This window comes from Rattus norvegicus, chromosome 18, assembly GCF_021556685.1.
Source record: "Rattus norvegicus strain SHRSP/BbbUtx chromosome 18, alternate assembly SHRSP_T2T, whole genome shotgun sequence".
Taxonomy (NCBI): Eukaryota; Metazoa; Chordata; class Mammalia; order Rodentia; family Muridae; genus Rattus; species Rattus norvegicus.
In genome coordinates, this window is record NC_141551.1 from 41,218,083 (window position 1) to 41,244,299 (window position 26,217).

A 26,217-nucleotide genomic window follows, 5' to 3' on the forward strand; every position below is an offset into this window, starting at 1 on the left:
ATCCAGGTACAAGGACATTAGTGGAAAACTGGTGAAACCAAAGTATCTACTAATTTAATTAGTGGAAATGCACAGTGCAAGGTATATCCTCTACTAAATACTAAACACTTCAGGTGCTAAGACCATAGACAATCACAGAGTTTGTATTTGCAATTTCTTTACAAAGCTACATTCATATAAACCAGAGATCTTTTAACATTAGCTACCAGAAAGATACACAGTAATTGTCTAAGCTGGCAAAGAGGGTAAACCTATTAACCCGGCTCATTTCTGTAATCCCAGCCCTGGAAAAAGAAAGCAGATACATAATAAGCTAACTCTCGCTAAAGACTGATTACAGAGAAATTTTATGATTCATGAATGTAACAGACCGAATGATCTTTCCATTTCAGTTTTAGGCATCATGTCAAATCCTGTGTACTTCTCAGTTCACACCCACAGAATACAAAATAGGGCAGTGCATCCCAACTGCACTAACAGAACCACTTGTCATTAAATCCTTTAAAGGGACTCACTGGGAAAACAACTAAACTCACAGAATAATAAAGCTGCAATTTAATGAGGAAATCTTATTTAATGGATCCTTTATGATAAACATAAAGTAACATGACACTTAGGAAGTAATTACTCCTCCTAACTCCCAAAGCCCAAACAACAATATTATTCTGCCCAGCAGCACAGATAAAACTATGAAAAACAGCATTGCGAGGTATAGCATCTTGACATGTACATTTTGTTGTTCAAACCCTTAAAATAGAATATTCTTTCCTTGTTGTTAAGTTTGGTAAGTTTTTTTTCTAAGTATTTGTAGTGATAAGGACAACTGTAGTTAACACACAGCTAGGAATGAAGACTAACGACCAATACACACTCAATGTCATGGGTCAGGCACAGCAATGAGGGAAAAGTTAGAACACTGGATTCTAACTATGAACAACTTTCTAGGTCAACTGAAATCTTAGATAACTTAAGACGCAGGGAATGGAATTTATATTACTTGAAATAGAAGTATAGAACACTTACCTTCATTGTACACACATCACTCACTGCACATGTTTCTAATAATACCAACTATTAAGGACAAGAACACATTAAAAGTAGTCCTGTGCTCTTCACCAAGTCTTCCGAGATTTTAGTTCTTATATATTTACCAGAAAAAAATTTACAGTAAACTGTCACAAGTCATCTTACTGACACCGCAGAATCGGTAATACATGGCATGGTAAGTTCTAACTGGCTGAAGTTATTTATGAAGGAGGCATTTTTTTTCAAAAAGGAATCCAGGAATCCATTGAAATATATTTCAAAGTAACCTTCACCAAGAACTAAGAGTTAATGAGAGCACACTTAAGTTTGGTGCAAATTTAATTTTATTAAACCTTACAATGCTGTGGCATATTGTTTTTTTTTTTTTTTTCCATTGTGTGACAATTTATTGGCTGGCATCTGGATACAGTACTTCTTTTAAAAAATACACAATGGGAACCAACAAAAGGAAGAGAAACTAGTTGTTTAGTGATACACAAGGGGAAAAAAGAAAAGGGAAAAGATGACAAGCAATTCAAGTTTCTTAGTATCTAAGACACTAAGACCTGAGCTACTAAGTTTCCTTAGTATCTAACTTTGAAGTAGTTCAAGTCCCAAGCAATGGTGCTGCTACATAGGTATAAGATCCCTACTCCAAAGCTGCCCCTGCTGGGCACTACTGACAGAGTAACACACCTGTATGTTCAAGCTGAGGGGTTTGCTGGGCAAGTTGATTTTTAAAAAGCTAAATTTCCAAATATAACCTAAACAATTTCTCAACTCATAGTAAATGCGCTTTTGGGAAAAAAAAATCACCTAACTTCAAAATCATTAAGGGTAACCAAGTTATCTTGTACATCTTGGCTTATGCTTGTCAGACTTAAGGACAAAGAAATTACATTTTAAAACCTGTAATTGATTTGCATTTGGAAAGGAGACTGGTGTCTGAAAAAGGACAATTTCTTTTATAGAGATGATCAAAATCGTAAAACATCTGAAATTCCGAAGCATTTCTGGAGATCCATGTTGAGATCGCACACTAACTCCAGCCAATACTACCACGTGTCCAGTTTAGTTGGATTCAAATAAGTACAATTAGATCATTTCCTTGCCTTGAACCAAAACAAACCCCCAAACTTCAGAATTATGTTTTATTCGGTCTCACACTTTCCTGATGAAAGCCCTAACAGTTATCTGAGGTTGCACTCCTGAACCAATTCACTCTCAAGTAAAATCAAGGCTAATTTTGAGCTACTAAACTGCTTTTTCAAGAGCTCCCAAGGGCATCTCTAGAAAGGGCAAACAGAAAACGGAGAGCTGCATCCTGACTGCAATACAGCAGTGCAGTTTTCAAGACTACGTGAGGACCAGTTCAAAGTTATCTGTCCTTAGTGAAGGAAGCCACTAGTAAAGACACCCTTATTTCAGACAGGGCTATTTCTGTGCGCCTGTAAAACAGTGTGAGCCACACTCTTCTGGGCAAAGAGGGGTGGCAACACATTAAATCCCTAAAATCAAATTGACATCTTTTACCCAAAAAGTGAAATCAACCAATGTTGTTTGTAAAAATGGTCAAGATAATTTTCTTTAAAAAAAAAAAAAAAGCAAAAAACAAAAAAAAATACAACAGTGGCTTACTCATAGATAACTCTCACAAGACACATTAAAGAGAGATGATTTCAAAATATTGTTAGAATATCTGTCTAAATGACATTATTATATATAGCAGCTCAAATATTTTATCAAACTTGCCCATGGTAAATAAACCATAGTAAAACCTTTTTCATCGATGAGTTTACAGAGCCTATTGATAACTAATCCATTTTCCAATGGTAAAATGTAATTTAAAATGTAGTAAAATGAGTAAGGATACATTTTAAAGAATTAAACCTCAATTGTTTAATGAAAAAGTCTAATGTTTTTTATTTACTACCCATTACAAATATTTACTGAATAAAGATGAATTTCATTATTTGTAATTCTTTAGGTGGCATTTCATCAACCCTCAGAATAAAATGTCATCTCTAAATCCAAGTGACCCAGATCATGAAGTTCACAGGCGTGACTCTTTGCTAATCAATAAGGGGCTTTTCATTCAGAACAAGCTTTTTAAGACATCTGTAGGGCAATGTACCATTCATTATAAATTCTGAGTAGCGTAAAGTGCTGAGTGATTACCTGAATCTTCTTAATTTTCACTTATCTTCTCTTAAGTCAAAAGAGCCCTTTCTGTGGCATTAACAAATCTACAATAGGAAAAAAAGGGGGTGGAGGGGGTAAAGAGAGGGGAGAAAGAGCTGGGAGGAAGGAGGTGGCGGGGAGGGGAAGAAGAACAGAAGGAGGCGCTTTCATTAAGGGGACAGAAATCACTGTGCAATTTCTTGTGTTTAATAGGGTGACAAATAATTGAGGTCAAAGTAATTCATGCACGTTATCTTTAAAAGATATACATAAACTTGAAGAAAGAAAGAACACTGTTATTGACCTTTGATCCTATAGCAGTAAACTGCATACTAAAATACCGTAATTATCTTAGATGCCTAGATCTGGCTTGGCAAGCATCATGCCACTGACATGCTCTAGCCTTTTGTAACTAAAAATGGTCTGCAGTTCGACTGATAGCTCAACGTGAGTCATTAGGCTGTGTGATAAAGTCTGAGGTTAAACTGAAGCAGATCCTCTACACCTAGTTACACCATCAGCACAAGCAGGACGAAGCTGGAGCGGTATGAAAGGCAGGTCACTCTACAAAGGTCTTCCTTTACTGCATGATCTCCTAAGATGACAGACCTAAATTTCAACTGGGTTAATGAGTTATAACAGATTTGTTTCCCAAATTTAGCATATACAATTTCCTGTGGATTGAAGAAAGAAAGCTCAGATGTGAGGAAATAGAGCAGAAACAGAACATAAATTGTAAAGCTTGAGCTCAGACTGCTCACCGGCAACTCTAGAACGTGGCATGCGCCAAGGGTACGTCTGTGAGATGAGCTTCCTAACTTAAAGCAGTGTTTTGAGTTGACGTTGATCAACTGCTGCATAGAGAATATGCCAACACACAACAGTCCCAGTTTAAGCCGGTGCATAGAGAAGATAAAGCACTTATGGTAACTGCAAATGGTGAACAAGTCCATAGGTTTATGACTTAGCATGGACTCAAAAGTCCAGGGAACACTGTAGCAGAAATGGTTTGGGAGAAAAATGTGGAACCAGTCAAAACTTGAAGACAGAAGTGGGAGCCAGGGGAGGATGACTTTCAATTGTATAAAATTCACAAACTAGTAAAATATAAAGACATCACTGAAAAACAGTTAACTCTGTCCCAAACACCCGACAGCAAACAAAATCAGAATGGCCTTTGGCAGACAATTTTAGAAATTTGAACATGACATTACATTTCTCAATAATTCACAACAATATATTATACGGTATATTTATATTAAATACTGGGAAACCAATCCTGCAAATCTGATGTTTACAATGTTTTAGCCAATGAGAGCATAATGATATCAAGCTAAATGAATGCTGGTGTTATCACAACAGTGCTCATTAATAAAACAACTGTTCCCAATTCGTGCTTTAACAGTGCTGAAGCACAACCAAGTTATCATCTATGAAGTGAAACAAAGGTCTCTAGCTTTTCTGGGATGTTCCCTTTGTAATAGATTCTATGATTCACGATGACACGAGCAGCAAGACACTGCAATGTGGTATGATTTATGGGCTGGATCAAATTTTTAGCTATCTCCTTCTCGTCCAGCAAGTCACTAGCAGTCTGTTTGTGTAAGTTTGTGGCATCAAAATGTGCACCTGATTTAATAAGGAGATTCATGATGTCTGGATGGTTGTTCAGAGCAGCGATATGTAGGGGACTGTTGTCATCAGAGTCTCTGACATTCACATCAGCACCACATTCTATCAGTATTGCAGTAACTTGCAGAGATGGGAACTTACAAACAGGGTACCGCCCTACACATGTAGTATTCTTGTCCACAGCCAGATGCAGAGGGCTGAAGTTATTCTTTCCTCTTGGATGCAGCTTAAGAAATCTGTAGATAGTCTGCTTTTTGAAATGATCCTGTTCTAGAGTACAAGGAACTTTTTCTAATAAGCAAATTAAGTGCAAAATGATGGAAAGAGCCTTATTTAACTGCAATGGGTCAGCTGGACACTGAGTTTGTTTGATAGCTCGCTCAATTTCAAGGACACTTTTGCACAGTATGCCCATGAGATCATCAAATGTAACAGTAGTGCCCAGCAAGCCTTTAGCCCTGTCCTGCAGCATAAAGGAGAACAGTTCGGCAAAAGACAGTAAGCTGCTGGCAGTCATTGGGCTTAAAGGGTCCAAATTGCTCTGTTGCATATCCAAAGCATACTTCCATAGGTTGATGCATCGCTTAAAATTTCCAGAGTCGGCGTAGACAGCACCCCTATATCTAATGTAATAAGAGGTATCAGGATGAGAAGGACCGAGAATACGTTCTCTAATTAACAGCGCTTGCATTCTCATCTCATCAGGATCAGCAATAAGACCTTCTAACTCTTCTGCACTGTTCACCTCCTTGGCATAATCATAAGCCATTATTAGTGTCTGTGGAACTGGTTTACTAATTATATTAGTCCTGTCACTGTACCTCATGTTCATTGCCTTTTTCCAGTATTTCAAAGCCCCAAGTAAATCTCTTTTTTTATCTACAAACGTAGCTCCCAGAAGCTCTAGAGCATTAATACGTTCTGTCTTGCTTGTCTGGGCATGGTGTGTAAGAAAATCCACAATATTAGTGTGACCAGTCACACTTGCTGAGAGAAGAGGAGTCATTCCGTAGCCATCTTTTTCCATCTTGGCACAATACATAAGCAGCATCTTCATGATGTCCAAGCTTCCAGACTCTGCACAATCATGCAGTGCAGTATTGCCTTAAAGAGAGAGGAAAAAACATACTTTGAAGCACCAGGGTCATGGTATAATGTAAACCCCTCCCCCCTCAAAGTTCAGGCAACTCTAAGTGAACGTAAGACAGAATTACAAAGAATCAAACAGTCACCTTCAGCACCTAATATCAGTGTCTGATACACAGTAGGAGCTGAGGAAATACTTCCTGAACAAGTAACTTGACTAAAACAAGTACAAGAAGGAGAACAAACCACACAACAGCAGAGCTGCCAGATAAAGCCCCTTCCTCAACAGCCCCCGGCCACTTTCCAGTCAGTCAAATACAGGAATATCCTGTGACTCTAATGCATACTCTCTGAACAACAATAGGTGAAATAAAATTCATAAGTCATCGGTACATTTCTGGGTCAGTTTCTCCATTTATAAATGGAAAATCTAGTCTTTAAGATCTAAGATTCGACTTTAGTAGAGGACAAAAAAAATTTCCAATCAATATCAAAATATCAAATGAGTTTTAACTGTTAAAAGCCAAAATTTGTTACATATTCTTCAAAACACTGCTCTCATAGGAAAAACAAGTTTACAAGACCTGAAAATTATGTGGGTGGTATGATATAACCCTTCAAAGGATATGCATGAAATCCTATGAGAATGAGTTAATTCTTGTTATAATTTCACTTCTTAAATATTGATTTAAATGTACTAAATGCCCTAACACTGTCCCATCATCCGTCACATGAATTAAAACCTGACAAAAGGCACTGGCATGTCACTAACAGTCTATAGAAACAGTATGACATAAACATCAAACGTTACATATAAGGACAATAAGAGCCATTTGATTAATGATCAGAAGCAAAGCCACCATGCAGATCTTTGATATGGATATACAATGTTAAACGAAGTGTTTGTAATGCATCGTTCTGGACATATTCATAGAAAGTTAACAAAGCAGGCTAAAACTACTACTCTCAGAAAGAGCTCACAAGGTTAACCTCAGACCGGCATCTGGAAACTTGTTCTCTATACCAGCGTAATCCCCAAATGATAGTGGCTCACCGTGTCAAACTGTAGTTTATGAAATTTATGTTAAATAGCTGGCTTCTGTCCAGGAGTCTAAAATTTGGGACATGGTTGGGCAAAAGGCACCTGTGTGACCCAGTCCTTAATAACAACCTTAACCATTAAATCTGTCATGGGTTTCCCTATGGCAAAATACTATGTGTATTTTTTTTCTTTTTTTCTTTTTTTCCGGAGCTGGGGACTGAACCCAAGGCCTTGCGCTTGCTAGGCAAGCGCTCTACCACTGAGCTATATCCCCAACCCCGTGTATTTTTATTATTGAGGAGGAGTGTTCTTCGTGAAAGGAGAAAACATGAAGAGGTCTACACATGCTCCTCTAGACCTTACTCTTGACTCTCCCTTTATGATTAGCTGTTTTTCCTTATCTTATCACTATAATAAATCTTTCCTATGAGTTCTAGTCTAGTGAGTCACCTTCAAATATCAAGGTGCTTTTGGGGACCTGCAACATAGTATGTACATCAGGAAGTGATTTGAAGATGAATACTTTAAATAGCAAATTTACTTTAGAATTAAAGTTGGGGGTTGGGGTGGTTCAGTAAATAAAGTTCAGTAAGTAAAATGTCTGTCAACCATGTGTGAAGATCTGAGTATGAATCTTCAGAAACCATGTAATTCTCCGCACAGTAGTGCAAGCCTGAAATTCTAGTGTTTCTACACTAAGATGGGAGGTGGAAACAGAATTCCAGAAAGTTTGTGGACCAACTAGCTTGGCATATACAGTGTGTACACACACGCACACGCGCGCACACACACACACACACACACACACACACACACCACTTACACCACCAACAAACCAGAAAGAGACTCTACAAACTCACAAGCCATGGTATGCACACACAGATGCAAACACAGGCACATATATGCACACAGAAAGAAAAAACATGGGCCATCAATATGGCTTTGCACCAGGTATAGTGGCTCAACACCTGCTGCCAATCCTGATGAGTTCTATCCCTGGGTCCTACAGGGCTGAAGAAAAGAGCTGACTATCTTTAGTTGGCCTCTCACTTTCACACACAATTCATGGCATACACCCCACCACCCCCAACTAGTAAATAAGTAAATGTCATTTAAAATGATTTGTTACATTGTTATATACAAAGACTTTGAAACATTTCATTAGTTGATCTTGTTTTCTTTCCCACAGTATCTTTAAGTACTAGAGAATTAGTTAGAAACTGTTTATTCTCAGATTTCAATGATCTATAACAAAGTATTGCCAACCACCCAAGGCACACAGGTTCTGATTACTGATCATCATTTGTTTCAAATTTCAATTAAGTAAAAATGACTACTACTTTAAGTATATTTTAAAAACATTTCAAATTATTCTGAAGTGAGAATCCCTACTATTTTTATTTTCCCCCAAAATAGATGCTATAAATTAAAAACAAACAAGCAATAATCTGAACCAAAAGGCTTAAATGCCATTCTTTTACATAGAAGTAACATAAAATCAAGAACAGAGATGCAGCAAATCAGTTTTAAATGAATTAAAATTCTGCATTTACTGAAAAATTATGTGTATTCTAAATACAGCTATTTACAGGCAAAAAAAATCTGACTTAAGAGCGAGAAAGGAGGCTTTTTTGTCTAGTAATGGCAGTGACAAAGCAGTACAATCACTCAAGACTATGCACTAAGAGAGCCAGGTATGACTGTGTACACCTCTAAGCCACCACTTGAAAAGTAGAGGTGGGAGACTGTACTTTCAAAGCCAGCCAGGTCAAGCACAGACAATATGCTATCTCGAAAAACAAAAACATGAACAACAAAAACCTGTTTTCGCTTTCTCTAGTCTATCTGTCCTTCCTTCATTTTTGTTTTTATTTTGATACAGGCCCAGGCTGTCTAACTGTTTATCCCCTGTCTGTACTTACTGAGTTTAGGAGTTACAGACTTGTTCCACCAAACCTAGCAACAAATATACATCTAAAACTTTGCCTGAAAGCACTTAAGAGCCAACAAAGTAATCCAGGATACGAAAGAAAGCTAGCAAAGTCTAGAATTGGGCACAACTTCCCCAAAGGTCTTCACTGGCTTTAGAAAACAGGTAAAAAAAAAAAAGGTCTCTCAACATCTTGCATTACAGACTGGGGATACCGGCAGCCACAATCTATTGGGAAGGGAGCTTTAGAAACTCATTCTCTACTTCAGGCTACAGATCCACAGAGCAAAGCTGAACTATAAAGAGACAAGCCATCACAGAAAAAGAAATCAAATTTAATAAAATAACTGAGGATGTTACTATGTATACTCAAAGACTAGAAGCAAATATTATACTACTTGGAGGATTGAATTGTTACAGCATAGCTCAAATCATGTGTGTGTACCTGTGGAAGCCAGACGGATCATCCTTCAGGTGCTGTGATGGCTAATGCCACTTTGGTTGCACCTAGAATCAACAGGCCTTTGGGCATGTCTATTTATGTATTCTGGAAAGGTCTAAATGAGGGGGGTCAGAATGCTCACACCAACCCAAGTGGACAGCACCTTCTAGTGGCTAGAAGAGGCTGGTTGGGCTGCTTGCTTTCACCCTTATTGATGAGGACACCTATCTTGTTTCTACCACTGCTACTATCAGTCCACGCTAACACTACAACCTAATCTCTTCAGCCTTCCATGGACTGAAAATCAGTGGCTCTCCGGGAATCCTCCAGGGCCCATTTCTAGGCAGAACTCCAGAGGCAATCCAGCTTCCTGGACTAAGACTGCTACCACTCAACTCCTCAGCCTCTACTCAATAAGCCAATCTGATGAGTCCCCTTTTTTGTCTTTATCCTGCTTGGCTTTTGTAAGATGTAATTTTCATTAACTCGAAATTTTTCTCAAACTCTCTCCTTAAATAATGCTGTTGACTGCTTGACACTGTTCCCTTTGTCTTGTAGACCTTTTCCATCTGTCAGTTTCTCTCTCCATTTTCATCTGACACACCTAGTTCATAACTTCTCTAGTCCACTGGGGTAATCCATTTTCAAAAGTCATGCACTGAACTTTTTTTTGTTGTTGTTGTTCTAGAATATCTATTTGCTTTTTTGTAGTTTTCAGCTGTTTTGTATGCTGTTTTCTCTTCTGTGTACTGAAGACCACAAACGAAGATCTGAGGAATCTAAGGAAAATGCTCAGTTGGTAAAGTGCTTGCCTTGTAAGCAAGTAAATGTGTTTGATCCCCAGAACCTTACGTAGAGAAGGCTGGCTATGGTAGTGATCACTTCCAAGTCCAGCACTAGGGGGTTAAAGACAAGTAGATTCTTGGGACTTGCTACCAACCAGCCCAGCCCAGCCTGCCTGACATCTTCAAAGCTAAGGAGAGTCCTTGTCTCTAAAACTAAGTGGAGGGCACCTATGTTAGGGTTTGATGAGAGAGAGAGAGAGAGAGAGAGAGAGAGAGAGAGAGAGAGTGAGTCTGTGGTGTGTGTGTGTGTAAACTAAGTTCAAAGAGAAAAGCCATAGAAAGGTTCCATTCACTCTCTGCTAGAAAGCAGCAAGATCAAAAGCAGCAAAAGTGTTACCACAAGCAAAAGCTGAGACATGGAATTTCAGTCAAAATCCCTAACAGAGAACTCCCAGGCTGTACTTCTAGATCCCCATCATGCATAAAAGAAAATAAACACTGCCAGAGGAAAAAGAAAACTAAAATATTTATTACTAGGAAAACCCAAAATATCTTTGGAGTAAGTATTTTTTAGCAGAAGGAATAAATTACATGGAAACCAGGAGACATGAACATACATACTTAAAAAGAGGGAAATCTATATAAATATAGGTTTTTCAACTGTATCTTGTGAGCTTGAAATACTATATATGGAAGTAAAATACTTGGCAGGGATGGCACAGAAATAGAGAGAACACCTGCAGCTCAAGTGGCCTAAGGTCTCACTGTTGGAAAGTGAGTAGAAATGTAGGCCAAAGTCGTATTAAACAATGGGAACTACTACAAAAACAGTACAAGGACATACACGCAATTAGTTTTTTCATAAATTATAAAATAAAAAGAAATAAGGATAATCCAAGGGGTAAACACAAGGGCAAATCCCTCATAAACAAACTAGCAAACAACAAATAAACAGAAAACACAAACAGGGAAAACCTAAAAGGAAATGGATGAAAATCCAACTATGAGATGTTATTAAACGGAAATGAGTTAAATGATCGTACTAGAAGAAAAACACTGACTAAAATGCAAACAAAAATTCAATACATAGTGTATGCATACAATACACATCTTAAACATAAAGACAGAAATAGTGGAAGAAAAATATTTTCCCCCAAAGAAACATGGAGTATACAAATACTGACCATAATCTAGTCCATAAAATAAGTTTTAAAGAGTATCAAAAGACTGACATAAAGCTTTCCAATGATGGTGCATGCCTTTAATCCCAGCACTCAGGAGACAGAGGCAGATGGACCACTGAGTTTGAGGCCAGACTGGTCTACAGTGTGAGTTTCAGGACTACCAGGGCTACACAGAGAAACTCTGTCTCTAAAAAACCATAAATCAGTAATATAAAAAATTCTCTATATTTTAAGTTTTAAAACTCATTTTAATAAATAATCCAAGAGTCAAAGAAGTACGTCAAAAGGTAATTTTACTGACTGGCAATGAAAGTACTGAATAACAAATCTTATAACCAAAACTGTGCTCAGAATAATGCATACGTTTAGATGTACACATTAGCAAAAAGGCTTAAAAGTAGCTACTATCTCAAGAAATTGTGATAGGAGGAAAAAAATACGGAACATATTAAACTCAGAGAGTAGAGACATAAGTGAATATACAAAAATGAAAAAGAACTATATCAAGAAATTATGCTACAGGTTGTTATCAATGTTCTTAAGGGATGGATGGTACTGGGCTTTGTATGTTTAGGTGGGCAATTATATCTTATCAATTGAAAAAAAAGAAATTATGAAAGGAAGAAAAAGTAGTAAATTAAACTTAGACAAAGTAGCAAATTTTAAAAGGGAGGGAAAAAGCAGAAATGACAAAAGAAAAAAGATCTACTAGTACAATGTTTATATTTTTAAAATGTATTATTTATTGTCTCTTAATCTTTAATGTAACGATATAAGGAGACAGCTAAATCCAATTCTACACACAAACAGGAAACCAAAAATTAGTGGTAAAACATAAACATAAATCTCCCAAATGCCACCTCAATGACATCATTTCTGGGATTCCATTTTTTTAAAATTAATTACTCTATTTACATTTCAAATATTATCCCTCTTCCTGGTCTCCCACCCATCTCATCTCTCTCCCCTTTGCCTAAGAGGGTGCTCCCCTATCCACCCCCACCCCAACCCTCTAGCATTCCCCTTCTCTGGAGCATCAAGCTTCCACAGAACCAAGCGCCTCCCCTCCCACTGAAACCAGATGAGGTGGTCCTCTGCTACATATGTTGTGGGAGTCATGGACCCACCCATATATACTCTTCGGTTGAAGGTTTAATCCCTGGTTGATACTATTGTTCTTCTTATAGGATTGCAATCTGAGACTCCATTTTAAAAGTCAGTCATGGGGTTGGGGATTTAGCTCAGTGGTAGAGCGCTTGCCTAGGAAGCGCAAGGCCCTGGGTTCGATCCCCAGCTCCGAAAAAAAGAACAAAAAAAAAAAGTCAGTCATACTACACTTGTGAATGTTCTAATAGTAGTCAACATTCAAATTAAAGTTCAATCAATGACACCTTCCTAATTCAAGCTTCTTCTTCAGCAACAGCAGAAAATCTTCCAGATTCTGAAACCACTATAGCATGTACAAAAAAAACTTTAGTTTTAGAAAGTATTTTATTTGGTTAAGTGGGACACACATGCACTATGGGAAGTGGACTTTACAAGACCGTACCATGTCTATCATCTTCTCTGGTCCTGCTTCTCAGTATCTCTGGTAAGAGCCTAACCTAGAAGCTAGCAAAATTCACAGTATTTTAGGCTTCATAGGTTATAAAGTTACTGTCTTAACCTCTGAACTCTGCCACACAGCATAAAAGATCCCAAGTAGAGAGAGGTGGATTAAAGGGGTTAAAGGTTTAAGGAGGGAATGAAGTAGAGGAGACAGAAGAGAGGTAGTTGTGAATGGATTAACCAAACCTAAAGCTGTATGAGAAACAATTATGGCAACTTAGTACTTCTCTTAGTACTTTGATAGCTATTTAAAAACTGTAACTTTTAAAAAAGTTTAAACATAGATATCCTGCATACACTGACAATGCAGCTGTAGCCTAGAAGGTATAGCTAGTAAATGGAAATCTCCCTTATGAGTAAGAGAGGATATGGAGGGGCCCCCAACCAATACAGGCAATTGCCAGTGCTCTAGGCTGTCCACAATAGCTAGATGGGAAGACCCTACTGCTGAAGACACAACACTATTGTAGGACACATAGCAATCAAGCTGGATCTGACTTGAAAACTTTCTCTCTGATGTATAGCTTTCTGAGTACCAGAAAGTACCATGAAGCCTGCTGGGAGAGGAAAGCCATCAGTGAACATACCCAGCTATATTAGCTACAGTTCCAACCCTGACTTGCTGGGCAAATGTGCACACTAATGTGGGCATAACCAACTGCTTTCTGATTAGATACTCACAGGAGGGGAAGTTAGGCCAGGTACTGCAAAGATGGCCAAAAACCATGGCTCAAGAGGTTATATGGCCTAGAGGGCCATTGTTTCACTAAATCTTGTCAACCTGCCTTCTAAAACTTTGTTCATACAAATAGATTAGTGTTGCCCTCACCCATGGCCATCTTCTCTCTGCAGTACTCCATAGTTAATGCAGAGACTTAAGTCTACTGGAGTGCTTAGCCCTAAATGAAAAATCTATAATCTCACAAGTTTCAGGAAACAACTGAGCCAGAGAATGAGGAAGGTGTGCTGCAAAATGCTGATTTCTGGACGTGACATGGCTATTACGTTCACAAACTCACTGCCATTCTGATTACCTGCACAGGACCAAGCAAACAAAACACTCCAGCAGGCAGCACTAACTAAATTCAGCTGATTATGGAGAGAGGAAGGGAAAGGGAAAGGAGAGCATGAAAGGATGAGGGGTTGAGGATTGTCCAAGAATTAGGATAGATATAATCAAAATATATTGTATAAAAGATTAAAATTTGGAAGGGAAAGAAAAAAATAAGATCCACTTTTATAGTATTCTGAAATCATTTTTAATTTTGATTTCTATTCCTAGTTAATTAAACATTTTTTCCTGTTTACAAACTTTCAGAAAAAAATGAAAGACAGAGCAGTGGCTAATGTCTTTGATCCTACCACATTGAAAGGAAAAGGCAGGTAGATGTCTGTGAGTTCAAGATCAGTCTAGGCTACACAGTGAGTTCCAGGATAGCCAGCTACATACATAGTGAGTTCCCTGCCTTAAAGAGAAAAGAGGAGGGGGGGAAAAAAAAAGAACATCTAGTTCAGACAGAGATTGGTCTATATAAAAACTCTTCATGTAAAAAATTTTATCCAAACTTAAAAGATCAAGTCATTATGTTCTTTTTAGTCATCTATGTTAAATTATATGCCAAAGACTGTATTTTTGACAGCTAATCATCACTGATTTTAAACAATGTATGCTAATTACTATATATTCAACTCAAAAATTTACTACATTTTCTGGCTCTTAAATATCTTCACAATATAATGACTGAGATGTAGCAAGGCTGCCTTATTATGTCTCTTACTTTCAAAGTAAGGAACAACGGAAAATAGAATGCAATGTTTAACATAAATACTTCCAAGAATCCTAAAGGTGTTTGACATTGAGATTTCATGAATTTACCTTTAAAGAAAATAGAAAGCAAAATAGACTCGTGTTTAAGTGCTTGGCCCATGGGGAGCAGCACTATAAGGAGATGTGGCTTCGTTAGAGGAAGTGTGTCACGGTGGGGGTAGGTTTTGAGGTCTCTTCCTATGCTGAGGCTCCACCCAGTGTGGAAGAACATCTCTTCCTGACTGCATTTGGATCAAGATGTCTAAGTCTCAGTTCATTAATCAGCACTGTGTCTGCCTGGACCCTGCCATGCTTCCTGCCATGATGATAATGGACTGAACCCTCTGAAGCTGTAAGCCAGCCCCAATTCAATGCTGCCCTTTAAAAGAGTTGCTTTGGTCATGGTGTCTCTTCATAGCAATGAAACCCTAAGATACTAACTAATGGCATATTAAACCAACTCAAAAGACTTTCTGCAGAAAGCTAATATAATGTGATTATGCTAATCTTCAGTTATATTACTTCAAAAACAGAACAAAGAAAATTTAGATGAACAGTAGTCATCTTCAGTGGAATGCTTTTTGGTACAGATAACATCAGGAACTTACAATGCACTTATGACCATACTCCTTAAGAAGTACTTTCTGGGAGCATTTTAAAGACTCCTATAATTAACTGATAGCAAGAATATAAAAGAATTCATAATGATATGTGAAAGTTTTAGGGCTGGAAAGATGGCAAAGTGACTAAGAGCACTGACTGCTCTTCCAGAGGTCCTGAGTTCGATTCCCAGCAACCACATGGTGGCTCTTAACCATCTGTAATGGGATCTGATGCCCTCTTCTGGTGTGTCTGAAGACAGCGATGGTATACACACATACATAAAGTAAATAAACAATTCTTTAAAAAGAAAAAGAAGAAAAGTTTTACCCAAACAATGAAGTCAATATGTTTCTCAAAGTCAGTAACCCACAATATACCAGTACTCTGGGAAGAACTAGTTTGAAGCTCAAGAATTCTCTGTATCCAGCCCTGCCTGGAGGTACAAACCTATAGTTCCCCTATCTGAATAGAATACAATGCTTAAACATAAATGCTGTCAACATGCTCTCAAACATCCTAAATCAAAATAAAGGGATTACAGACATCTGTATCCAACTGTGTCCTGCTATTTAGTCTAAATTTGAATGACCCAAAGTGGAAATATAGTATATATTATAAATAGGTCACAATTTTTATCCTTGGAAAAGTTCTGAAGCCATAAACAACTTTAGTAAACCTGTAACTTTGTCTTTGACCACCACACAACATTCTGTGTGTCCACACACTTATATAAAATAAAAATATAATAAGCGATTATCTTGTTTAAGTCAAATATTATGCAACTGATCTACAACGGATATCTTTAAAATCTGCAATAATCCAAATTGCTATAAACACTACTATCAAAAATGAAAAGTAATCTACAAAATGGGAAAAACACTTGTGTGTATGTGTGTGTGAGATAAAAGACGTGTGTGTGTGTGTGTGTGTGTGTGTGTGAGAGAGAGAGAGAGAGAGAGAGAGAGAGAGATAAAAGACTTGTATACCAAATACATAAACTCTTTAAATAATAGAAAGGACAAATAGCTCAATTACAAAACATATAAAAAATAGAAAACTCTAAGATACAGAAATGGCAAACAATACATAAATTTAGCATATGAATAGATATTAAACATCATTAGCCATAGAAAACTATGAACCAAAATCACAATTCTAGAATGGGCTGGGTATATTTAAACAGAACAAGTGCTGGTGAGTGCAGAGAAATTAGGCCCCTCCTATATGCTGAGGAATATAAACCATGCAACTGCTCTGAAAAACAGCCAGTTAATTTCCTCAAAAGTTAAACAGTAACCTCTGTGACCTTATTTCAATTCCTAGGAACGCATATGCCTGAGAACAGTTTGGATGTAAAAGCAGACATGAAAGGCTAAAGTAACTTCATTTGAGAGCAGCAAAGTAAACAATCGAAGCATAAAGAAAAACAATTTCAAACAAAAGATCAAAAAACAACAACAACAACAAAAAAAAAAAAACCAACAAAAACCCAAAATCTAAAAAAGATTGTAAATGTGAAGTGCTGAGACAAATGTAGTAATTCTGGGGATTAATATAAATCTCTTCAGATTTGGAGATCATTGGTTTTAAATAGGAACTAATTTGTCTCAAAAATCAATAGTTACAGGCCTGGAGAGACAGCTCAGTGATTAAGAACACTGGCTGCCCTTCCAAAGGATCGGAGTTCAATCCCCAGCATCCATATGACAGCTCAGAATTGTAACACCAACCCCAGATAAAACCTTCTGGTCTCCACAAGCACTGGAAATACACAATGCAGAAGCATACATGCTTAAAATCAAAATAAAATTTAAAATATTTAAAAAGTCAATTGTTATGTCAAACTAGAGAGATATTCCTGAGTATTTGAAGAATATTCTCCCATTATGGAATGCTATGGAGAAAGAAGGAACCCATTGCTCTCCTCCTTAGGTAATTTGTTGTTAGGCATAAAGTTCTTTCCCTAAAGATAAAGGTCTGAGATCAAACCTCAAAGGCTGGGATAAAAAACGAGGTGTCTTGTCTTATTGATAATGCCCTCTCAACTAATGAATTCTACTGCTTAAACATACTCAAAAAAATGCCAACAGCCTGTTAAAAAGTAATGAGAAAAGCTTAAGAAATAGTCAACTACTTGTTAAAAAGTAAAGGAATGAAGAACTCAAGGGCATTTTAAAGTAAGACCAAGTATAACCGATTGGTGTTATCTTTTTCAGAACACTTTCTAATGCATGACATATGTTCTAAGAAACTGGGTGGAAAATAGAGCTTAGAAATAGTGCACTTGCCTAGCGTGCATGAGACCATGGGGTCCCCACCACTACTAAAGAGAAAACTATTGGATTCTACCCCTAGTCTTATCAGTATTTATTATTTTTAAGGTAGAGCTAAAACTTCAAAGAAAATTCTTCTTTACCACCAAATCAAATATGCTACTCTTCCAGCCCCACATCAGTTTTTTTTTTTTTCTCATCTTTATAAACTTGAATATTTCTTATTTACATTTCGATTGTTATTCCCCTTCCCGGTTTCCGGGCCAACATCCCCCTAACCCCTCCCCCTCCCCTTCTCTATGGGTGTTCCCCTCCCCATCCTCCCCCCATTACTGCCCTACCCCTCAACAATCTCGTTCACTGGGGGTTCAGTCTTGGCAGGACCAAGGGCTTCCCCTTCCACTGGTGCTTTTACTAGGCTATTCATTGCTATGTATGCAGTTGGAGCCCAGGGTCAGTCCATGTATAGTCTTTGGGTAGTGGCTTAGTCCCTGGAAGCTCTGGTTGCTTGGCATTGTTGTTCACATGGGGTCTCAAGCCCCTTCAAGAAATGACACCCACATCAGTTTTAAGTAGTTCTTCTTTTCGATTACCACTGTTCTCTCCCCATCCCCCACGCCCATGCCCTTTCCCAAAAGTCTGAGGATCAATCAAAGAACAATTACCTAAGAAACAAAGCTTCAGGACCAGGCACATGAAGGTGTGTGCACATTGGAATCTGACCCTATCATCCATAAAGAACCACAGAACAAAAGAAGTGTCATCACAAAAAGGTTACAAACAAAGTAAGAAAATCTTTTCTGTGTATGGCTTTAAAATTGAAGGTATCTGAAACTCTTTCCTTACTTGTCTTCATATAAAGACATGTCAGATATTGATACCAAGAAAAACATGACTTAGACAGATCATATGGCAAAAAAAAGGAGCACGTACATCCTCACATACAAAGCTGCTGTGACAATGGTGATGAGAAAGAGAACATTCCTTTGAATCACTCAAAAATAGTCATATACTAGGAGAAAGAGCTGACAAAAATATGGTCTATTATTACACTTATCTTGTGTAGCATATATTGTTTTTTATAGAAGTATCTAGATCAAGCTTAGAAAATATAAGACAAATACTATCAGAACTCATATCTTCACTGACTTAAGAATTTAAAACATACCCCATTTGGATTTCAACATCTGGTTATATCAATAATATGAACATCATTAAACTGATAAATCAAAAAGACAAAACATCAAGAAGCCTCAACATGAGATCATAATTTTACCCCTCCTCTTTTGTTATCTTGAAGAATCCTAATATTGACATGATTAAACAGTAATTTAAATAAACATTCTTAACCAGGATTTAAAAAAAAAAAAAAGGCTGTTTCATCAGTTACCCTTAAAGACAATCAGGAACAAAATACTAAAGATAAAGAATGCTTACAAAAACATTTATCACTGAAAACTCACAATCAATGTAAAGCTCAATTAGAAAAATATGTAGTTTTTCGAGCCAGGGTTTCTCTGTATAGCCCTGGCTGCCCTCGAACTCACTCTGTAGACAAGGTTGGCCTCAAACTCAAGAGATCCACCTGTCTCTGCCTCCGAATGCTGGGATTATGGGCCTGCACCACATCACCCAGTGAATATACAGGTTTCTGTTTTGTTTTGTTTTAAAAAAGAGATTGGTTTATTTTAATGTATCTGAGTACATTGTAGCTGTCTTCAGACACACCAGAAGAGGGCATAAGATCTCATAACAGATGGTTGTGAGTCACCATGTGGTTGCTGGGAATCGAACTCAGGACCTCTGCAAGAGCAGTCAGATGCCCCCCCCCCCCCCCCCCGGAGCTGAGGACTGAACCCAGGGCCTTGTGCTTGCTAGGCAAGCACTCTACCACTGAGCTAAATCCCTAACCCCTCAGTCAGACGTCTTAACCACTGAGTCATCTCTCCAGCCTGAGTAGACAGTTCTTTAAACTACTTTGAGATTTCATCATACACCCATCAGAATGGCTAAAGAAAACAAGTGAGAAAGCTCACGCTTGTGAGGATGCAGAGGAAGGCGAACACTCGTCCATTACTGTGCCAACGTGTGCAGCCACTATGAAAATTACTGTGATGGTTCCTCAGGAAGATGAGAACTGACCTACTGAAAGATCATCTATATACACCACTCTTGGGCATATACACCCAAAGGATGCTTCATCCTACCACAGAGGCTCTTGTGCAACCACATTCATGTACTGTTCTATTCCTAATAGCCAGAAACTGGCTAGATGTCCCTCAACAGAAGATAAAGAAAATGTGGCAAGTTTATACAATGAAGTATCACTCAGTAATTAAAAGAAAGGAAATCATAAATATTCAGGTAAATGATAAAACTAGAATTTAAAAACTAAGTGAGGTAACCCAGACCCAAAAACACTAATGTAGTACATATTCCCTTATATGTGGATACTGGCTGCTAAATCAACGATAACCAGGTACTCGCCATGGAAGAACGGGTTAGGTCGATTAAGGACTGGGAGGACTAAGAAATAAATCTCATTAAGTAAGGGAAATGGATGGATGGGAGGGCTAGAACAGGAGGATGAAGTGGGGAGGAAAGGGGAGAGGGGAATATGGGGAAAGACAGCTAAAGTGAAGGGCCACTTATAGGGTATTATGGAAACCTAATATAACAGAAGCTTCCTAAAATATATACATAGATGAAGGAGAACTAAATGAGATACCCCAAAAATGGGGGAGCAAAAGCCTGATCTGACCATCTCTTGTCACCAAATGAAGTTTCTAGCAGTGGGACTGAGTACTATCTAATTGAGTTGTTGGTCAAAGGGGGTCCATGGGAACCCCCAAACCATGCTGTTACCAAGACTATATAGCTCACCACAAACTGATGGCAAGACCCCAGTGCTGAAGACAATATCTACACACTCACTGCACATGGAGAAGTCAAGCTGGTGCCTTCAGACAGCCTGCAAACCTATGTTCTAGCATCTTCGATATAGCACTCTACCAAAGGAGAAATGCAAAAACCAAGCAAACCACTAAGGAGTTTGATCTGCAATGGTGTCCTGCCTGCAAGATGCGAGTGCAATGGTGTCGAAAAGTCTTGTGAGACTAACTAACCAATATCTGATTTGACTTAAGGTCCACCCCATGTGATGGAACCTGTAAGTGACACTGTTTGGATGACCAAGAACCGAAGACTGGACAGTACAGGGCCTAGGGGAAAACCAAATACTGTCCTAAACAAGCAAATTACTCTTAACAACATTCAGCTATACTATAGATCAATGCCCTGCTCAGCTGTCATTAGAGAAGCTTATTCCTGCAGCAGTTGCAAAGAAATAAAGATATCCACAACCAGACATTTTGCAGAGTTGCAAGACCTTGGAACACACAACTCATAAGTGGGATGTCTCCATCAAATCCTTCCCTTCAGACCCACGGAAGAGTAGGCACGGAGTTTAAGAGACAGAGTGGTTGGAGGACAAACAAGAAAATAAACCCCTCTAATCAATATAACTAACAAACACATGAACTCACAGAGACTGAGGCAGCATGAGCATGATCTACACAGGTCTGCACCAGGTTATCTACACACATATTATCAAGATTTTCAGTTTAGTGTTTTTATGGGATTTCCTAGTACATGAGCAAGTGGGTCTCTGTTTCTTCTGCCTTTTCTTGGGCTTTTTTCCTTCTGTTTGTTTTTGTTCAATCCCAATGTGTTAGTTTTATCATAGTACAGTATAAAAATATAGTATAATACGGTACAGTAGAGTATAATGTGGTGTACAGCATGTTCCCTTAGAAGCCTGTTTACTTTCTAATGATGAGAGTAGATCTAGATGGGAGGGAGGTGGGAAAGAACCGGTAGGGGTAAAAGAAGGGAAACCATAATTGGGACTTATTATGTGAGAAAATTATTTTTAATAAAAGGAAAAATGTTAAAGGAAAAGTACTAAAGATACTGTGTATCCTGTAGTATAAACCATTCATTCAGCCAAGATTTACTTATTTTTGTAAAAATAAAAAAGCACATCTATTTCATTAGTGTACAAAAAGAAAAAAAGTATGTAGTTCTTGAAAATAAGGAGCTACGGTTAAGAATTTAAAAATAACTTACTAATTTAAAAGACAGGTTATAGAACAAGATAGAAAAACTTCAAGAAAAAAATCTCAAAGGCTTATCATTTTCGTAGTCCTTTAAAAAAAACTATTGTTACAAACATGCTCAGGACCAATACACTGCCTCACAGCTCACCTTACATCACAACACATACTTGCTTCAGCAATTCACCCCATTCAGGCATTCATACTATCATACTATTATTATTCTACAGAAGTGTGCTAATACACAATTTTCTTTAAGAATATTCATAGCAGCACAGTCCTAGATCAATTAACTACATACATTCAATGAAAACTTGTTGTTTGAATGACATAACCGCGGATTAAGAAGACACAGGAGTGTAGCCAGGCTTTGGCTACTTGTCAATTCCTTTTTCCACCACCCTCCTCCATTCCATTCCAACTTCCCAACACTAGGAAGGAGAAAAAGAAGGCTAGAGGAGAAAGGGGGCATTGATATTGTTAAACTACTTCCTGCTGATTAGGGGAGTCCAGTTCCTTGGGGCAAGTTTGATCTTCGTAGTCAGGATATCCAATTTCTTCTTCTTGTCTCTTTGCACAGGACCACTTGACACAATGCAACAAACCTCAACCACAGCAACCAGCAGCAGGAGGAGGATGAGGAAGAGGAAGAAGAGGAGGAGCAGCAGCAGCTGCCGCTGCCACAACCCTTCTTGGGGCTCTAGCATTTACATATCCTTTCAAGAGTCCCCGGAATTCCAAATGTTATACATTCACAGAAACTATGTATGGCAAAATCATGCCCTTGCTAGAGCATGAGTCAAATCATAGTCAGCTGCTGTGGACAATCTAAAGCAACTCCATATCCCTTAATCTGGGATTGAAACATATTTCTATTAACAATTCTGTATTTTTAAACAAACCACAATTCTCACTACGCCTGAGCCCATACACCCACAAACCCAGGCACATGCATTTACACACACATGTACACATGTACACACACACATACACAAATGCAATTTTGGCTTTATTTTCTCAGTTTTATGTAATGCCTTTTCAAGACCTTTTTGCAGGGACCCTGTTACATGTTGACTGGCTCAACAGCTTTCTAGTACCTTGGTGCAAACCTCCATGAGCTCCCTGCCCTACACACACACACACACACACACACGGGTTGTCACTCAACAGCAAAGACAAATCAGGAAGAGAGGGGTGCACAGTCTATCTCTAAAGAACAGATACAAATATAAAAGATGATGAGCTTCTATAAAAGTTTAGAATGCAGGGACAAGACTTATTTTTTATTGTAAACAAAGTAAGTCAATTAATGCTGTTTGAAAAACTCTTAGATTTATGCCATTCTTGACATTTTTTTAAAGATTTATTTATATATTTTATGTGGGCATACTGTCGCTGTCTTCAGAGACACCAGAAGAGGGCATCGGATCCCATTACAGATGGTTCTAAGCCACCATGTGGTTGTTGGGAATTGAACTATCATCTAGAAGAGCAGAGCCATCTCTCCAGCCCCTATTCTTAAATCTTAACAGCTTTTTAAAGCTAGGTGGTGAATTATTTTACTGTTGTGAAGATTTACTCAGATCTTCAGATTATCAAAATTGTGCCAAGAAAGCCTCTTTTAAAGGTGGAAAGAATTCCTAACCTATCACTACTGTCTTGAGTTTCTTACAATCTTGAAAGTTAGACTGAACTGTAAACCTAAGCTCTTCCTGACAAAGGTCTTTAAATGTTGCCAACAAACCCACACTGGTTTGACCTAGTCCCTATTTAGCATTTTAAGCCCTGAGCGAGTCTTAAAAATCCATTTTCTGTCTTGCTACATTTAATATATATTCTTCGTAAAAGGATTTTTCCATTTGCCTCAAGTAAGTGGAATCAGGGAACACATATCTCTTTCAAATGAATCCTTTCAAGTCATGTGGGCTAGTCTTCACTGACAGAGTAACAAATAAAATGCCCACCTAGAATAAATAAGATAGTGACCCACTACTCCAAAGTGACTTAAAAAAACTTCAAAACAGGGCTGGAGAGACTGACTGCTCTTCCAGAGGTCCTGAGTTCAAATCCCTTCAACCACATGGTGGCTCACAACCATCTGTAATGGGATCCTATGCCCTATTCTGTTGTATCTGAAGACAGCTACAGTTTACATATATATAATCAATAAATCCTTTTTAAAAAAGTTCAAAACAATGTATTTCACTGTATTCTCAAACGGACAAACTGTAACAGGAGGCTCAGCTCTTCTGCCACTAATACGCTCTGTAACTTCAGGGAAGCGAGAGAAAATGCAGCTGACTGGGACCCTTTATCACATATGTTTAAAGCACAATCAAGTAAGTATCAGAGTCAAGGTAATACTGGAAGGGTTACCTAGTAAACACAGGTCTGTGAATGTAGGCCTACTCAACAACAACGCTACAAATTGCTACCAAACTTCCAAAAATAAGAGGCTGCCACTCAAAACAAAACAAAACAAAAACAAAGCCGAACTCACCTTTAACACTTTTCCTATTAACATCTGCCCCTTTTTCAAGTAAATACTGAGCAATCTCTTTGTGTCCTTTGTAGCATGAAATCATCAAGCACGTATGCCCATGTCGGTTGGACACTTCCAGATCGGCTTTGTGTTCTACAAGATATTTCACTATTTCCAAATGGCCATCAAAGCACGCTGCTCGAAGAGGGGTTGAGTTGGTTAAAGTCGTGTTGTTGACAGATGCTCCATGATTTAACAAAGACTGGACAACCTTCAGATGTCCTGCTGCAGAAGCAGCCCATAAAGGGGGGGCCCCCTCGATGGTTTCGCCGTCGAAATTGACAGAGCCCCCGACTTCTATGGAAGCACTGCACTGCTCTAGAAGGAATTCTACCATGTCGAGGTGTCCATACCTAGCAGCCATCAAGAGTGGTGTGGCCCCATTGGTTTTTTCCGAGATCAAGGAGGAAACCTCCGCTTTAGATTTGCTTGCCAGCAACTTGGTGAGGAGTCGGAGTTTGCCATCGCGCGCTGCGTTGAACACCGCTGTCTTTAGATCCATTTATGTCCAGTCGAGGCTAAGCTTTATTTATCCTTCAAAGCAAAGCTCCAGCTTAACTCTCCACGCAGGCAAGTAACAGGAGCCAAAGTTCAATGTTAGTCACTGAGACCCAGAACGGATATAAAACCCAGAGAGTATGTTCTGTCCTATCGCATTCCAACATCGGAGAAGCAGAACACCAAACTAGAGAATTTAAGGAGGAAAAAAAAAAACAATAGTTTTAGGATTTTCCATACACGTAAAGGCAAAAACACGATTTGGGCTTCCCTATTTTCTAATCTTGTAGAGGGGGAGGGGGAAATACCGTACTAGGAACGATTCCCCCTCTTCCTCCAAAAGAGGTGCTCAAGAAAATACAAAAGGGTTCACGCGGAGACCATAATGTTTCGAAAGGAGGCAGTTCCTCCCAAAGTGCGGAAAATGAAACACTACAGGTAATTGGTTTCCTCGTGCTTGGCTCTAGCCAGCCCAGCTTTGTTCTGGTTTTGCCTTGCACACGCCCAGCGAGTAACCGAAAGGGGCAGGAGACGCGGCGGGTTCAGAAATGTTTCTTTCTTGCATCTGCAGAGCACTCGCCAAGGGCGCGAGGCTGGAAGGCCTCATTGTGGCCAGGATGGGTTTCGACAAGGAACAAAAAGGTCAGACGCACCAACTCTCGGCCTGCTCACGCTAAGACCTCGCCGGAAAGGCTTTCTTCCCTTCAAACTATGCGAGGCGCTCAGGAAATCCGGCCGCCTTCGAGCCTTTAACTTCCCCAGCCGCCCCGTGCTCCGCGGCCACAACCGCCCTCCGTCGCCTTCGCCTCCACCCCTTCCAGCCGCCCGCCTGCCCTGGGTCCCGCGGCCCACACGACCCCGCCGGCCGCCATCTGCCCGGACGCCCTCCTCCCGCCCAGGCCTCCCCACCGGGCCCCAGGCCACAGCCATCACTACCTGCCCCGGGGCTGGTCCTCCCGCCGTCGGTTGCTCCGGTTCCGGCCGCCCCTTCAAATATAAACCGTTGTCCCCGTCGCCCGGGATGCCCTACTCCGCCTGCAGCCGCACAGCTCCTCCATGCCCCGCGCCCCACAGGAATGAATCCGGCCGCGCTGCTCGCTCTGCCCCGCCCCGCGGAGCTGTCTGCACCCTCCCTCCCAGGCCGTTCGCGTTGCAGCAGCTGCCGCGGCGGATGGTGTAATGGGCTGCAGGCCCGGGGGCCGGACAAGCCAGTTCACTGCTTCACATTACTGACGCCGCAGCCGCGCCATTGGGTCGAGGGAGGGCGGCGGCTGCCGCCAGCAACCGCCTAGGGGCGGGGCAGGGCAGGGCGGCGGGGGTGGGGTGGCGGGGAGGGGGGCGGACCTTGCGCGCGCTCCAGAAAGATGCGCCTGCGTACTAAGGGGGAGGCGGGGCGCCGTAGGTAGAGGCGGGGGCCTGAGAGAGCGCCCTGGGAAATGCGCCTGCGTGCTACGGAAAGGGCG

The 26,217-nt window shown here is 39.5% G+C and overlaps 1 protein-coding gene across 1 annotated transcript; it reads right to left on the reverse strand.

Annotated features, from left to right (window-relative positions):
• Positions 1-254: 254 nt before the first annotated feature.
• Positions 255-26,045, reverse strand: Fem1c (fem-1 homolog C). Its single transcript, NM_001106932.1, has 3 exons — positions 25,691-26,045; positions 24,215-24,941; positions 255-5,943 (listed from the first exon to the last, which is right to left on the reverse strand). Exons 2-3 carry the CDS (start codon positions 24,756-24,758, stop codon positions 4,634-4,636), a joined length of 1,854 nt encoding a protein of 617 aa, NP_001100402.1. The 5' UTR covers positions 24,759-24,941; positions 25,691-26,045; the 3' UTR covers positions 255-4,633.
• Between the last annotated feature and the right edge of the window lie 172 nt (positions 26,046-26,217).